We start from the raw sequence: 17,471 nt of genomic DNA on the forward strand, positions 1-17,471 counted from the left end.
ATGAGCTGTCAGAATGGCTCCGTTTTTTTTTTTTCCTGCAGTGTAGTAGTCCAAATATCTTGATGCAGCACCGCAGAGATCGCTGACCTGCTCAGGTCCAAGCTAGCTAGCTGAGCTCCAACACTGAAATATATTTGGACAAGGAGAAGATGATAAAACCACGGGAGGAACCTTGACAACCGTTCAGGACATTATGAAACAAAATGAAACACTATTTACTGTTGATGAATAGGGTTTATTTGAGGTAAGCACAGCCCAAGCAAAAAGCCCCTGATGCATCAGTTCAGTGATGCGCAGGCAAATGCAAGAGACTATTTATATTGTTGCGTTTGTGGGAGCTTTATTGATCAGACGTTTACCTAAATAAATTGCCTGGAAGGAGACACTGATGGGCATTGTCAGAGGAAAGGTTTGCAGGATAACCAAGCACACAATAATGGGAATATAAAATCACAGTGTGATAGTGTCTTTTGGAAATTTAAACACACACTCTCTCACACACACAGTGTATATAGTGTATATACACACACTCACGGGATATAATATTTAAAAAAAAAAGTTCGTAAGCTATGTTAGCAGAGTGAATGAATGATGAGTACATATGCTCCACAGTTCTGGGTACCTGCGTTCAAATGTGGCCTCGCCTGTGTGTAGTTTGCGCGTTCTTCCATGCCTGTGTGGGTTTTTCTCCAGATACTTTCTGCCTCCCCTTCCCCCATCCATCCATTCATCCACCCATCCATTTTCTGAGGTGCTTGTCCTCACAAGGGTCGCGGGAGTGCTGGAGCCTAACCCAACTGTCTTCGGGCAGGAGGCGCCGTAAACACAGAACTGGTCGCCAGCCATCGAGACAGACAATGACGAATCATAACCTCGAATCACGCCTAAGGACAATTCTCCAAGTCTCCAATTAATGCATGTTTTTGGGATGTTGGAGGGAACTGGAGTGTCTGGGGAAGACCCATGCAGGTATGGTGAGAACATGCAAACTGCGCACAGGTGGGGACCAAGATTTGAACCCCGAACCTCAGAACTGTGAGGCAGATGCTCTAATCAGGCACTTCACCGTGACGGCCACCACCCTCCTCGAAAATATATATACATATTGTGTGTGTGTGTGTGTGTGTGTGTCTGTAAGATAATGGTGTCAAAGGAAACCAGCACAATCACTGGCTGCATCGACTCGTGCGCCTGTCAACCAAGGACATGTCAGCCTCTGTGCTCATGGGCTCCACGACATTAATGCTCATCCCCCCCCAGACCCTCGTGACACACCCCTGTGCACTCTCCTTCACCCAAGTGTGTCTGACGCCCTTGAGCTCCAAATATAATTGTAGGGGCTCCACAATGGCTGGATTGCTTTGGAGGTCTCCGAAAATGCACATGTGGGTCTTCAGAGTGGCCCACAACCAATAGGTGCTAATATGTGGCAATCGCACAAGCACTATTTTACACAGTAGGGTGGAGCCCATTGTTGAAAGCTGAACATCAGCCTGTGCGTATCATGTTTTAAACCCATGAGGCTGACACAACATAGACAAAGGATCAATTCAAAAAAAAAAAAGACAACAACAACAAAAAAAAAAACATGTGGGATATATAATTACTGTATGGATGATCATCTTTGGGCTGGTAGTCTAGCATATAATTATGTTGTACCACACTGTGTGATGCTTGATTAGGGTGTGGGATGGACTCATTTCAACTATTTTGGAAGCCAAATCAGAACAGAACTGATGACCTCTGCTAAGCAGGTTGACATTGTTTGATTGGTTAGGTTTGTTTCACACATTACCACTTCACTGAGTATTTCATAAATATATTCAAAGGATTCAAGTTTTACTTCTTTAACTCTCCGTCCCCTAAAAAAATAGCTATATCACAAGGTGATTCAAGTCACCGGAGACCTGTTCTGACTTCCCGTTCTCCTTAAGCATGTTTTGTTTTGCTCCTGTACACTGGTGTAAAGGTGGGGCGACTCGAAAAGAGAAGGACAGGTTGAAAGAAGTGTCAAGGAGAGATGGAGGTGAATGAGCCAAAGGCCTGGACAAAGAAAGCAAATTAGAAAGAACAAGGGACACATACATTTGAAGGAGGTTATGAGAGATAGCTAAGGTGGAGCATAGTTTGACCTCTGCCATGGTTTTGTGTTTCTTTTTTCATAGTGGCCTGTATGTGACTGTCTGAGTGCTTTTCAGCTTCTTCGCCTTCCCACTCAACCCTTTCCACACTATTTTCTTGGCATTGCACTGAAAAATAAATGCAGTTGGACTGTATCTATCTGAAGCATTGCGATCTTAAAGGGTTGTGTGTCCATCAAGCTTTCTCATCTGAAGAAATCAACCAGCCGAAAATGGGTGGTGGTCTCAATATTTGATGAGTTGGTGCACACAGGGCTGAGACAAAAGCAGTTATGAAGTGCAGCAGCCTCTCTTCCTCCTTCAGCTACTTCTCAAACACACGCAACTCGAGGGTGCATGACGTCTGTCTTGTGAGATCAACTCTTTACTCATCTTTACGGGACACTCAACTCCCGTTTGTAAAATACCGAGTCGACATAGTTATAGATACAGAACATTTGACCAACCAAACAAGAAGCAAAAGGTGTAAATGACAAGTTGATCTAAAAAATAGCGTTTCCCAAACCTTATTGAGTCAAGGCATCCATTCAAATCAGGCAAATCTTGTAGCCCACCAACAAACAAAAATGACACAAAAAGTATGAATACTGAGATAAGGAGGATCTTGGATACATGTACTCACATATTTACTGTGAAATGTACCTTACAATATTAACTACAACCATTTACAATTGCCATTACAGATGCCTTTCCCAGCGCTACAGCAGCAATTAAATTCATGTCACGATTTAGGTAATTATGATCAAATTAGTTATTGGCTGTTGTTCCATCAGAAGGCCCCACAGTGGTACAACTGGTTCGAGCGTTGGCCTCAGAGTTCTGAGGACCGGGGTTCAAATCCCAGCTCCGCCTGTGTGGGTTTTCTCCGGGCACAAGTGACTTTCCAAAAAACATGCAACATTAATTGGACAATCTAAAATGGCCGTAGGTGTGATTATGAATGCCACTGTCTGTCTCCATATGCCCTCTGATTGGCAGGCAACCAGTTCTGGGTGTACCCTGCCGCCTGCATGAAGATAGCTGGGATGGGCTCCAGCTCTCCCATGACGCTTGTGACGATAAGTGGCTCAGAAAATGGATGGATGGATGTATCATCGTACTTGTAGTAGTTATTGTGTGTGTTTTACGGATTTGTGCGTTGGGCCGTCAATTTGTCTGTGTGCTCTCGTGATTACCTTGGTGTTTTGGCATTTGGGTAGGAATGCATAGTCAGTACCTGAGACTGTGCTGGAGCGTCGAGGATCACTATATTACTCCTTGATGGAATTGGTCAGTGATTTAACGTCAGCCCGAGAATTGACACATACATTTTCTGAGCCGCTTCTCCTCACAAGGGTCGTGGGGGTGCTGGAGCTCATCCCAGCCGTCATCAGGCAGTAGGCGGGGTACAGCCTGAACTTGTTGCCAGCCAATCGCAGGGCATATAAAGACAGACAACAGTCACACTCACAATCACACCTAGGGGCAATTTAGAGTGTCCAATTAATGTTGGAGGAAACTAGATTGCCCTGACAAAACCCAGACAGGCATGGGGGAGAACATGCAAACTCAACACAGGCACGGCCATGATTTGAACCCCAGCCCAAAAAACTGTGAGGCCAACCCTCTACAGCTGAGCTCCCGAGCCGCCCTGTGTTTGATCCAAGGCTGAATGATCGGTGTCAGAGTTTGGTCCACATTGCTGGCTGTAAGTCGCACTTGCTTAGGGTGATGGATGGATGGATTAATGGCTCGATGATGTTTGATCCTTTACAAGTCAACTCAACATTTTTTTAATTTGACTGCAATAAATGTAGCTGTCATGGATATCTAGGAAGAGAAGGAGGCATCATTTTCGTGAAATGTAAAATGGTTTGACCATAAGCCTCACAGTTCTGGGGACCGGGGTTCAAATCCTGACTCCAGCTGTGTGGCGTTTGCATGTTCTCCCTGTGCCTGTTTTCCTCCTCCTCCATCCTGAGAAAATGCATTAATTGAAGACTCTAAATTACTCCAAGGTGTGAACGTGGGTGCAAATGGCTTCTTTATGTGTGCTCTGTGGTTGGGTGGTCACCATTTCAAGGTGTACCCCGCTTCCTTCCCGAAGATAGCTGGGATAGGCTGCCACACTCCCGCGACCCTTGTGAGGATATGCGGCTAAGAAAATGTATGGATGATAAACCTATCTTTCCACACAGTACCCCTTTTGCAATGGTTTTCAAACATTTTTGGGCGTGCCCCTTCTTTTTGGAGATGAGCCTTTCCGGGGGGGGGGGGGGTGGGGGGTGGGGCTATGGTGTGGTGTGAAAATTGTAAAAGCAGGGACAGGTGATACCACTGAAAGTTGGAACCGGGGGGCAATTGAAAATATTGGGGAATTGACTGAAGCAGTCCGCACCCCCCAGTTTGTCTTATTGAAGGCATGTACAGTAGACAGTGAATGTACATTGCCCGAGTCTTCGACTCCAACCAGATTTGAATTTGTGCTCACACTGAGACTATAGAGAAGCACAGTACAGATGTTTTCATGATAATCTGAAGGGTATGAAGAGGAAATATTATGAAACAGTGACTTTTTGATTGCTAATGTACTCTCAGCAATGTGGACAAAAACCTGACAGTCGTACACGGACCGATCAGCCTGTATCAGGGGACCTGGAACCACTTAATCCTGATGCAATCACACGTGGAACTCCCCCAGGGAAACAGTCAAGTCACTTCTACAATTCCACAAAGCACATATAGTCTGGTTGGACGAACTCACATGCACCCTCAAAGATCTTACTAGTGGTGTAGAGCTGGTCCACTGTTCCACAGCCAAAATGAAAACCACACTGTGCCTACTGAATCCGAGATTGGACTTCCTGATGGACTGTCCTTTCCAGAAGCAATAAAAGGAGACCTAGACCCACCGAAATTGGAACACACCACCTGTTTCCTACTCTCCATTTTCTATGTGATGTTGCAGAAACATGTCAACAAGACAGCCCTACAATGCTTAGAATCTCCCACTCCCAGAGCTTTTTAGCCACGTCTTTGACCTCAAACCCAGAAGGTTTGTACACATCAGCTCCCTTAGTCCCGCAGGCAAAAAGAACCAATGGCACTCCTTCAACTTGACATCCACACTCATGATGTTCTTTCTGGACAATTGTTGACGAGCAGGTCCAGTCACATAGCAACTCAGTTCCTGGTGAGCAGGGGGCATTCTTCCCATTTTCGCCTTTCGAAGTCTCATTGTCATTGCCCACACAAGGATTGAAGTCTCCAACAGAGCGAGGGCAGGAGTCCAATATGGGTGCGCTCACTGAGCTACTAAAATCCAGAAATTTTACTCGTCATAGTGTGTTTGTGAGCTGGCTTAAGGCCATGCTACACTGAGAACGCCCGATCTCACCAGATCTCGGAATCTAAGCAGGCTTGGCCCTGGTTAGTACTGGGATGGGAGACTGCCTGGGAATACCAGGTGTTGTAAGCTTCTATCCCCGGCTAAATGCAGAGGGGTTGCGTCAGGAAGGGCATCTGGCCAAACAAATATGCGTTCATCTAAGATGACACGCTGTGACGACCCCTTACGGGACAAGTCGAAAGAAGAAGAAGAAGTGCGTTTTTGTGGTCCCTCACCTAGGTCCTGTTTTCCTTGATTGAGCAAGCCCCAGACAACTTAGATCTTTGGATCAGTGAGACACACAAACCCCTTTGTCATGATTACACAATGGCTCTTCAGTCAAACGTCTTGTTTTTAACAAGACGAAAACACTGTTGTCAGTTTACTCAATTCCTGGTAAATGTGAGACACACTCTTCATCCCAACTCAAAAGCACTGTATATTTTGAAGATAATTAATATTTATTTATTGCTTTTACTCAGCTACATTAATGTTCAATCAGAACACCCCCTCCCCTGGTGTCATGGCTCTGCTGCCTTTTCTGCTACCTCTTTATGCATATCTGACAATGTTATAGCTGTCAACAGATACGGCAATTTACTATTTAACACCTGAAGGACAAGCCCTCTGAGTACTGTATGTGTGAAGTGAGAACAGCTCCAAATGTGCTGGGACATGTGTTTGCCATCGTGTTTGTTTGTCATAACAGGTTGAGCGACCGGTGGGTGGAAGTGGCCTGTGATTTGAGCATGCTCATTAGGAATTTATGAACCGCTAAAATGTTTGGTCTCCTGGGAAAGGGGATTGGCAGCTGTCGCACAGGCAGGCAGACGGGAAGGCGTGTGGTACGATGACAGGGGAAGAAAAGCTACACAAACACAGACGGAAAAACTGTTGAACAAATGTTTGGAAGGACGTAGTAGTAATAACAATTTGCGATATTTTAACGTGATAATTTTACGAGAAAAGCACTGTTTTGTTCAGACCTTAGCAAACACTTAACTGTGAACAAACGTAAAAATGTTTGACTGAGGTTAAAGTTGGGGCTTGTACATGGAAGTTAATGAGGGGCAGTGACATTACGATTTAATGACAGTTCAATTTTACATCACTGTGATTAAAAACGTGATAATGAATTCCTGGATAAACTGTACCTCTTTGACTAAATGCACAACAAAGTGGGTTTTTCATTGCCCCGTCCACCAAACCTTTACACATTTCATGGGAATTGGTTTAGTGGCACAACATGACTGACAAACACACCAACAAATCCTCATCAAAACAGCCACTTGAAATTTGGACTTGGGTTGGGTGGTAATATCCATCCATCCATCCATCCATCCATCCATCCATCCATCCATCCATCCATCCATCCATCCATCCTTCCATCCATCCATCCGTCTTCTACCACTTTTACGGGTGAGGTCACGGGGGCAGTAGCTTTAGCAGGGATACCCAGACTTCCCTTTCCCCAGCCAATTCATCCAGTTCTTACGTAGCGAAACCGAGGCGTTCCCAGGCCAGTTGAGAGACAGTCTCTCCAGCGTGTCCTGGTCATCCCCGGTGTCTCTTGTCATGTTTTTGGACCCTTCCTTTTGCCACTTGGCTTTGTGCATTTCCCTTTGTTGGACTGCTCACCTGTGTTCTCTGCCTGGAATAAAACCACCCTCGAAATAATGTCACTGCTGCAGAGTCATGTATTTGGGTCCTACTCTTCCCCATGTTCATAACACTTATCGGTAGTGGATTTGACAACAATCTCCTGTGATCTTCATATGTCTGGGCTAAGATGTATGGTGGCAAGTTGGAAGCCTTATCTTACAAAGAAGGACATCCAGCTCCGGCTACATACAGTATTTCCCAAAACAGTTTTGAAATTTCCCAAATGCGTGGGAAAAACTACCGTATGCTGTTGTCCAATTAAACTAAGGTTGAATTTTTCTTTTCTTTTCGTGTGGGCAGCGTCATGCTCTGAAGCTGTTTCTCAGCTCTAACTTGGTCCTTAATTAAGGTGGAAAAAATTATGAACAGTCCCAAATACCATTAAGTGTTAGCACAAAAGGGCGGCATAGTGGCGTAACTGGCTTGACCGTTGGCATCGCAGTTCTGAGGACTGGGATTCAAGTCCCGGTCAAGTCCCGGTCCTGCCTGTGTGGAGTTTGCATGTTCTCCCCGTGCCTGTGTGGGTTTTCTCCAGGGACTTCTCCAGGCACACCAAAAACATGCACTCATTGGAGACTCTAAACTGCCCGAGGTGTGTTTGTGAGTGCGACTGTTGTCTCTTTCCATGTACCCTGGTGTTGGCTCGCAACCAGTTCAGTGTGTACCCTCCCTCCTGGCCAATGACAGCTGGGATTGGCTCCAGCAATCCCGTGACCCTCGTGAGAATAAGCGGCTCAGAGAATGGATGGCTGGATAATACCACAGCACTTGTGAGGAACTTACAGTTTAATATTTTTGGTACAGTCATAATTTATACTCAGTATGACTATCGTTATATTATTTGATATGTAAAAATGCACTGTGATGAGGTCTGGCATTCTGTCTCATTTATTGACCATCCAAGTCTGCCTTTCTGTGGCCCTACTGTAGTTTTTTCCCCACAGACACATTGACGCAAGCTTCCTCCATTGCAGTGAGCACAGAGCACTGACAAGGGACAATTAACGAAAAATAAACACACTTGCAGTACTGCAATATTGACTATTAGATTAGATATATTCTCTTTTGGAGTCATATCTATTTTAGAGCTTCAAGATATGCTGCGCAAAATAGGGCTTTTAAAAGAATGTTCTAACATGTTGTTTTATTTTTGTTTTTTTTCATTTTCTTGCAGTTTTCTGTGAAGATCTACGTTCCAGCTTATATTTTGTCAATGCATCTGTGCAAGAGGTAGTGTTCGCCAGTACCACAGGGACGTCGGTTCCCTGTCCCGCAGCAGGTGTGCCACCTGTCTCACTGCGCTGGTATCTGGCCACCGGTGAGGAGATCTATGATGTGCCAGGAATCCGCCATGTGCACTCCAATGGCACCCTTCAGATCTTCCACATCCCCCCTTCCAGTTTCAGCAAACTCATACACGACAACACCTACTATTGCACAGCGGAGAACCCCTCAGGGAGAATCAGGAGCCAAGATGTCCATATTAAGGCTGGTCAGTATCTCTGCAGTTAAATGTGAATTGTGTTCTGTCTATTGCTAAAAGCTATTGGGTGTACTGAGCTTAATTTTTTTCATGTTTTTGTTTTTTGGGGGGCAGCCTTACCAAGTCAGTTAATGCAGACATACTGGCATATAACCAGGAAGAACAGGATGTCAATAAATGAGGACATGTAATACAATCCAAGTAGGCCGAGAAAGAAACGTTGTTTACATGATATTTTAACACCCCTCCTTGAGCTGTCACCTTATCGTGGTGGAGGGGTTTGTGTGTCCCAATGATTCTAAGAGCTAAGTTGTCTTGGGGTTTATGCCCCTGCCAGGGTCACCGTGACAAACAGGTCCTAGGTGAGGGACCAGATAAGGCAAAGCTCCAAAAACCCATATGATTATAAAGAATTCAGGAGGATGTTTTCCTTGCCTGGACGTGGGTCAAATGGGTCTCCCTCTAGAGAAAACGCCTTGAGGGAGGTCACAAAGGTGCATGCCTGGTGGTCAGGCCTGCACCCATGGACTCCGACCGGGCACAGCCTGAAAGGGTAAAGTGGGTCTACCTTCCCACGGGTTCACCACTCGTGGGCAATATGAATTGGGGACCTTGGCGATCCGATCCCCAGCTACAAAAGCTGAGTCTAGGGATGTGAAATGTCACTTCTCTGGCAGGGCCGAGCTGGTGTGTAAGGTCGACAAGTTCCGACTAGATCTAGTCGGGCTCACCTCCACACATGGCTCTGCCTCTGTACCAGTCCTCTTGGCTGCGCCTGGTCTACCTCGTGGACGAGAGAATAGCCGACCTGTGCCTTGGGGTGGTGGGGGGGTCCTTATGCACCAAAGAGTAGTTCATAGTACCCACCCTTTTTTTAAATTCTTGGAGGGGATGCTGTCGAGTGCTCCATCTGGAGACTTCATGATTCAGCGGGGGAACTTCAATGGTCATGTGGGCAATGACAATGAAACTTGGAAGGGCGTGATTAGGAGTATTGGTTCCCCCAATAAGAACCCGATTGGTGTTCTGTTATTGGACTTCTGTGCTCATCATGGTTTGTCCATAACGAACACAATGTTCGAGGATAAGGGTGTCCATATGTGCACTTGGCACCAGTACATCCTAGGTCAGTTGCATGATCGACTTTGTGGTCTTATCATCATACTTGTGTCCACATGTCTTAGACACTGATCACTACCTGATGGTGAGTTGGCTCCAATGGCGGGGGATGATACCATTCCAACCTTGCAAGCCAAGACGTATCATGAGCATCTGCTGGGAATGTCTGGCAGAAAAAAAAACCCCAGGCATCGGAGGAGTTTGGTGACGCCATGAAGAACGACTTTCGTACGACTTTGAGGAAATTCTGGTCCACCATCTGGCGTTTCAAGAGGGGGAAATAGAGCACCATCAACACTGTGTGTAATTGGGCTGGGTTGCTGCTGACCTCAACTAGGGATGTTGTGAGAATATTTCCAAGACCTCCTCAATTCCACTGACATGCCTTCCCATGAAGAAGCAGAGTCTGGGTTTCTTTGAGATGGGCTCTACTATCTCTGGGGTCATCGAGGCGGTTAAAAAGCTCCAACTTGGGGGTGGATAAGATTCACCTGAAGTACCTTAAGGCTCTGAATGTTGTGGGGCTGTCCTGGTAGAAACACCTCCGCAACATCAGACATCAGGGTTGATGCCTCGGTATTGGCAGAATGGGGAGGTGGTCCGCCTTTTTAAGAAGGAGGAATGGTGGATATGTTCCAACTACAGGGGTATCACACTCCTCTGCTTTGCTGGTAAGGTCTATTCAGGGATGCTGATGTGGAAGGTACATTCGAATCTCAAATACAGCAAGAGCAGTGTGGCTTTCGTCCTTCCCTGAGAACACTTCTCCATGCTTGGCAGGGTCCTCCAGGCTGCATGGGAGTTTGCCCAACCGGTCTACACATGTTTTGGGGACTTAGAGAAGTTGTTCAACTCTGTCCCTCGGGAGGTCCTGTGGCGAGGTGCTTCGGGAGTATGGGGTATCAAACCCTCTCATACGAGCTGTTCGACCGGTGTCAGACTTTGGTGGGGATTGCCCACAATAAGTTGAACTCGATTCCAGTGAGGATTGGACTCCGCCAAGGCTACCGTTTGGCACTGGTTCTGTCCATAACTTTTATGGACAGAATTTCTAGGTGCATCTGAGACATTGAGGGATTACAATTTCAGTATTGCATCTCAGATTTGTTTTAATTGGTGTGGTTCTGTTGACTTCATTAACCCATGATCTCCAACTCTCACTGGAACACTTAGCAGGCAAGAGTGCAGCGGATGGGATGAAAATTAGCAACTCAAAATGTCACGGAATGGTCCTCAGTCGGAAAAGGGGACGTGCCCTTTCCAGGTTGGGGTTGACATCCTGTCCCAATTGAAAGCATTCAAGTATCTTGGGGTCTTGTTCACAAGTGAGGGAAGAAGGTCATGGCAAATTTACAGCCAGACACCTGCAGCAGAGGCAAAGCTCTCTATTTACTGGTCGATCTGCATTCCTACTCTCACCTGTGGTCACGAGCTGTTGGTCATGACCAAAAGAAAAAGATCCTGGGTACAAACAGCTGAAATGAGTTTCCTCCGCATGCTGTCCGAGAGAGGAGAGGGTGAGAAGGTCAGTCATCCGGGAGCAGCTCAGAGTAGAGGCCCTGCTCCTCCACATTGAAAGGAGTCAGATGAGGTGGTTTCGGAATCTGTTTACGATGCCTCCTGGATTCCTCCCTAGTGAGGTGTTCTGGGCATGTTGCACTCGAGGGCACACCCCGGGGATACCCCAGGAAACTCTGAGGAGACTTTGACTCTCGGGTTGCCTGTGAATGCCTCGGTATCCCCTCAGAAGATCTGGAGGAAGTGGCCTGGGAGAGAGAGATCTTTGCTTCCCTGCTAAAGATTCAGTCTCCATTACCTGAAACCAGATAAGCAGAAGAAAATGAATCGATGATATTGCAATAATTTATCTACAGTGAAGAAAATAAGTATTTGAACACCCTGCTATATTGCAAGTTCTCCTGTTTAGAAATCATGGGGAGTGGGGTGGGGGGTCTGAAATTTTCATCGTAGGTGCATGTCCACTGTGAGAGAATAATCTAAAAAGAAAAATCCAGAAATCACAATGTATGATTTTTTAACAATTTATTTGTGTGATACAGCTGCAAATAAGTATTTGAACACCTGAGAAAACCAATGTTAATATTTGGTACAGTAGCCTTTGCTTGCAATTACAGAGGTCAAACGTTTCCTGTAATTGTTCACCAGGTTTGCACACACTGCAGGAGGGATATTGGCACACTCCTCCACACGGATCTTCTCTAGATCAGACAGGATTCTGGGCTGTCGCTGAGAAACACAGATTTTCAGCTCCCTCCAAATATTTTCTATTGGGTTTAGGTCTGGAGACTTGTTAGACCACGCCAGAACCTTGATATGCTTCTTACAGAGCCACTCCTTGGTTTTCCTGGCTGCGTGCATTGGGTCATTGTGAAAGACCGAGCCACGACGCATCTTCAATGCTCTGACTGAGGGAAAGCGGTTGTTCCCCAAAATCTAACAATACATGGCCGCGGTCATCCTCTCCTTAATACAGTGCAGTCGTCCTATCCCATGTGCAGAAAAACACCCCCAAAGCATGATGCTCCCACCCCCATGCTTCACAGTAGCGATGGTGTTCTTGGGCTGGAACTTATCATTCGTCTTCCTCCAAACACGGTGAGTGGAATTATGACCAAAAAGTTCAATTTTGGTCTCAACTGACCACAAAACTTTCTCCCATGACTCCTCTGTATCATCCAAATTTACAACTTCTTCTTCTTCTCCTCCTTTTGGGTTGTCCCGTCAGGGGGCTCCACAGTGCGTCATCTTAGATGCACTCATATTTGTTTGGCACAGGTTTATTCCAGATGCCCTTTCTGACGCAACCTCTCTGCTTTTAGCCAGGGAGAGAAATTACAGCACCTGGTATTCCCAGGCGGTCTCCCATCCAAGTACTAACCAGGGCCAAACCCGCTTAGCATTTGAGATCTGACGAGATCGGGCGTTCTCAGGGTAGCATGGGCGTAAGCTTTCTGTAATTACGACATTCTATTAAAAATGCCTCTTTGTACTTCCCAACCAGTCCTACGAGAACCCTACACTGTCCGGGTGGAGGACCAGAAAGCCATGAGAGGCAATGTGGCCGTCTTCAAGTGCATTATCCCTGTCTCAGTGGAGGCCTACATCACTGTTGTGTCCTGGGAGAAAGACACAATGTCAATTAACGCTGAAAGTAAGTCACATTTCTTTGCAAAATCTTAATAGACTACCGAGAGTGAATTTAACATTCGTTTGGTCTTGATGCTCTCCTGAAGATTTTAAACTATGTGTTGTCTCGATTAGACATGCAAATCTCCTTCTAAAAATGATGACTAGATTGGGCTGGACTTCGTAGCCAGGCGGCGTCTGTGTCTCTGTTTGCAATCGGGTCTGACCCAGTGACAGCGAGGTCTCGCTACAATTCCTCTGCCAGCCTTCCACGAGCAACACAGGCTGCCAGCCATGTCACTTAGTCTCAGTGTATTGACCCATTTCTGTGGCTGATAGGAAGCATTGTGGCGCTCCTATCATTCAAATCACTTAAATGGAACACTCGTCTACGTGATTGTTTCTCAACCCTGGGGGGCAAATTCACTTTATGTGGGACATTTAGCAAACTCAATAGACACGAGTTAATGTCATTTTGCTTTTGGATAGAGGGTAAATGCTTTTGAGAGACTTTTTGTTGTGGGTGTTGGTGGTGGTGTTTTTGCTGTTTATCCTCTCAGGCAAACTCTGCCATGCCAAACTCCAAAGCAATCTCAGAATTGTCCATAAATGGATTTTCACAAGCATGTTTTCGATTGAGGCTCAGAGAAGGCTTCTCTTGCTCCTGAATTGGCAAATTTAACTGCATGATCATTCCGTTGAAACAGGTTTTCCACATACTACATTTACAGTACTTGTGTTTTGGATTTATCAATCTTGGGAGTGAAGTTTGAGCCTTTATTAAACAAGCAAAACAAACATCACAGTTGTAGCCATCAGCCATGTAAACATTGGCAGAAAAATAATCCAGCCACCAATCCATTGCTCTTCACCATGCTAAATAATGGATGAATGGATGAGCCTATGAATCCATGAGCAAATGGTCTTTATTCACATCTCAGTGCATGCGTAGCACCATTATCATCCTACTGTAGTACACATACATTTTTTAAGTCCACTTTGTGTTCTTTGTATCTATGTCTGTGGGTCTATCTGCACAATAACTAACATCCGAGCACAAACATCTGGCAGGTGGCAGCCCTTCATTTTAATTTCCGCCGTTAACGAATAAAGTAATATTGAAGCTTCAACTGGAAACAAACACATTTTCTTTCTTGGACATGAATAATTGACTTAGGTTTCTGGGTTTGGAAAATGTAGGATGATGTGGAGGTGTCTTTTCCAAATCTCACTGGACACAGCCCATATGGAGCTGTTGCAGGGTAGACTAACCAACCCCTGAGAAATCTAGTGACCATTAGAAAAAAAGTCAAGAAGGAAGCATACATTATAAGTGCAAGTACCTTCTCGCTAATGATGGGCCATTTGTGCCTCTTTTAAACAAACCAAAGAAGCGGAGAATAGTAAAAAAAAAAAAAAAAAATTGTATTGTACCTGTATTAGCATCCTATTTCCATCGACCCTTGAAAACTAAAATATAACCTGGTCCACAAGGCTGACCATCAATTTGTTTGGCTTTGGACTATCATCATAAAACACAGATGTTTTAAGTAACATTTGTTTTTCTTAACTAAATTTAGCGAACTTGGAACTATTTATGGCCATTTCACATTTTGTCACAAATATGTTTTATAGACTATACTTAATTTATAATAGCATGGTAAAAAGCATTCTGCCCCCAAATATGTCCTTCTTATTACACAAAGTAAACTTCCAGCCTAATTACCAGAAGTCATCCTTGTTTGCACATTACAAAGAGCCATCGATCCATTTTCTGTACCACTTATCCTCACAAGGGTCTTGGGCAATATAAAGATTCCATTTTTTTTTTTTTTTTTTACAGCTGCAACTTTGCTTTTAGCTTCAATACAGTTGAAAAACAATCAGTACAGATCACTACACAGATCACTGTCAGGGTGTATCCATACATTCAAATTTACCATTGTACATGACAGGCAGTATGACAGAACAGAACTGCAACTCATTAATTTATGAATAATATTAGTAGTAATGGTGGTTGTTCAATCTTCAATCTGACATGTGTCGTTGGTGTGTCAGAAGGATTCAAGGTGGACGTGGGACTGCATCAGGGTTCAACGCTGAGCCCCTTCCTGTTTGCGGTAGTAATGGATAGTCTGACAGACGAGGTTAGACTGGATTCCCCTTAGACCGTGATGTTCACAGATGATATTGTGATCTGCATTGAAAGCAGGGAACAGGCGGAAGAACAGTTAGAAAGATGGAGGTGTGCACTGGAAAAGGAGAGGAATGAAGATTAGCCAAAGTAAAACAGAATATATGTGCGTGAATGAGAGAGGTAGAGGAGGAAGCGTGAAGCTCGAGGGAGAAGAGATCGCGAAGGTGAACACAGAATACAGAGCAATGGTGAAGAAACGGGTCCAATCGGGGTGGAACAGTCTGCCGTTCTTTGTGACAGAAGAGTATCCGCCAGGATGAAAGGCAAAGTTTCTAAAACAGTGGTGAGGCCGGCCATGATGTACGGATTAGAGACGGTGGCACTGAAGAAACAACGGGGAAGCAGAACTTGATGTAGCAAAAAAAAAAATGAAGATGCTGAGGTCCTTGCTTGGTGTGAACAGGTCGGGATAGGATTAGAAATTAGCTGATTAGAAGGGCAGCCAAAGTTGGATGTTTTGGAGAAAAGGTTAGTGAGAGCAGACTTCGATGGTTTGGACATGTTCAGAGGCGAGAGAGTGGGTACGTGGGTAGAAGAGGAAGACCAAAGAAAAGGTTGATGGATGTTGTGAGGGAGGACATGAGGACAGTGTGTGTTAGAGAGAAGGATGCACGAGATATGCTTAGATGGAAAAAGATGACACGCTGTGGCGACCCCTAATCGGGACAAGCCGAAAGAAGAAGAAGAAGAAGAAGTGGTTGTTCAATCTGATACACAAATAAAGAATCCCTTTATAGTCCCTTGTATTTGAAGACTAAAGACCACGTCTCAGGTGCATCACCAAATGCATGTGCTTGTTCTTCTAAAAGTTTTAACTGATTAGGATGGGAGCCATGTTTTTGATTTTGAGTCAGCCCAAATCAGTTCAACTTGTATTAATGGATGAGTATGGTTCGAAATTTGGATGCTGGTCCATATTACAATGTATGTTGCACTGGGTGGTCATAGTCAGTTGAGCTAAGACAAACATTTCCTTTCATAGTCAAGCATATCAAAGAGATAAATCTCTTGCACCTTTCATTCCAAAAATCATGATAGCGTTAGTTTGGATATGTAGGTTGTACGTTAGTGGAATTTGTTGTCTCGGAGACTGTGACTGTTTTGCTGAGCGGGGCCATTCCCCAGGTGGAGCCTGTGCTGCAGTCACTGAGGAGGCCTTGTAGTCATTTGCCCAGGCCTGATGCTGCCTACTCTGCATTCAGTAGCAGTAGGACCAAGAAGGGTCCGTCACACCAGGCACCCTCCCACCCCCCTGTCCACCGTCAAGCACCACTGCAGACACACGCAACCACACGCACGCACACACACGCACACGCACGCACACAAATAAAACGGGCTTTCTTTTCATGCCGCACACGTGCTCAGCATCAGAGCCATCGCCCACCATGTTCTCTTTTCTCAGCTCGCCATCTTCCAACTGTTAGCGTATGCATACATACTCCACATCTACCAAACGTTATGCTTTGTTTCAGTTCTGTAAAGTATGTGTTTTTCCTGTTGTTGTTTACTGGAAATGGTCCCCTTTTTAGCACTCTTCCATTAAGTGTCAATCACTAGCGAACAAAGGTGTTTCGCTGGCCACACGACGCAATGCTGTTGATACCCCTCGCTAAAAAAGAAATCATCCATGGGGATGCTGACAGCAGTATTTTGTTATCGAAATAAATTTGTCAGCGGGGGGCTGGGAGGGCAGTCACTCACTGACTTTTCACCAGACAGAAGTTTTATCATCAAAGGGGTTTATTGTTTGTGGTCAATCTCGGCACACTGCTGTCCATTGACTGGAAAAAAAAGAGCTACCACATCTGTGGAACTGAAAGAAAAACAAAAGCCGCATTTCAGGAAAATAATCCATGTTGATTGAGTTGCTTGTTCACAGCAATTATTAACACTCGATTCTTGTTCTAATTGTCGACAAATTTTCGACATTCTTGTTACACTGTTCATGTTACTAACATCGAAATAACAATCAACCAATTAATTGGTCGGCCAATTTATTCAGCCAATAGTAGTCCTTTTCAAAATAGAAAAAAAAAAATCTGCCAAATTTTTGCAGACAATTGTGACAATTTTTTTTTTTTTTTTTTTGCATTGACACATCGCACATTGGTAATGACTCAATGCACACACACACACACAAAGACATATAAACAAACAAAATCTACCATTTTTTTTCCTCTCTGTTGTAAAGTTACACAAATACTAAAGGATGAAGTATTGTATAACAGTCAAATGGTTTGTAGTTCATACAAACATATCGGCTATCAATTCCCCAATGTACTTGGAAAACATACTGCATGATTTAATTACATGTGTATATTAAAATCATTGCAGTTAGAAGTGATTTGGTCTCAT

General features: G+C 44.8%; 1 protein-coding gene and 2 pseudogenes across 2 annotated transcripts in view; 2 read left to right on the plus strand and 1 right to left on the minus strand.

Annotated features, from left to right (window-relative positions):
- Positions 1-5,479: 5,479 nt before the first annotated feature.
- On the plus strand, positions 5,480-5,598 carry LOC133492332 (5S ribosomal RNA; annotated as a pseudogene).
- Positions 5,599-8,507: 2,909 nt separating this feature from the next.
- The window catches only part of dscama (Down syndrome cell adhesion molecule a), a 98,338-nt gene continuing 89,374 nt past the window's right edge, over positions 8,508-17,471 (plus strand). For both annotated transcript variants that reach the window (XM_061804060.1, XM_061804061.1), the window contains exons 1-2: positions 8,508-8,662; positions 12,795-12,944. In XM_061804060.1, coding sequence (XP_061660044.1) covers positions 12,839-12,944 — 106 coding nt within the window. In that variant the 5' untranslated portion in view covers positions 8,508-8,662; positions 12,795-12,838. The remainder of the gene's footprint in view (positions 8,663-12,794; positions 12,945-17,471) is intronic.
- LOC133492331 (5S ribosomal RNA) lies at positions 12,623-12,741 on the minus strand (annotated as a pseudogene).

This window comes from Syngnathoides biaculeatus, chromosome 18 (genome assembly GCF_019802595.1).
Source record: "Syngnathoides biaculeatus isolate LvHL_M chromosome 18, ASM1980259v1, whole genome shotgun sequence".
In the NCBI taxonomy this organism is placed as follows: Eukaryota; Metazoa; Chordata; class Actinopteri; order Syngnathiformes; family Syngnathidae; genus Syngnathoides; species Syngnathoides biaculeatus.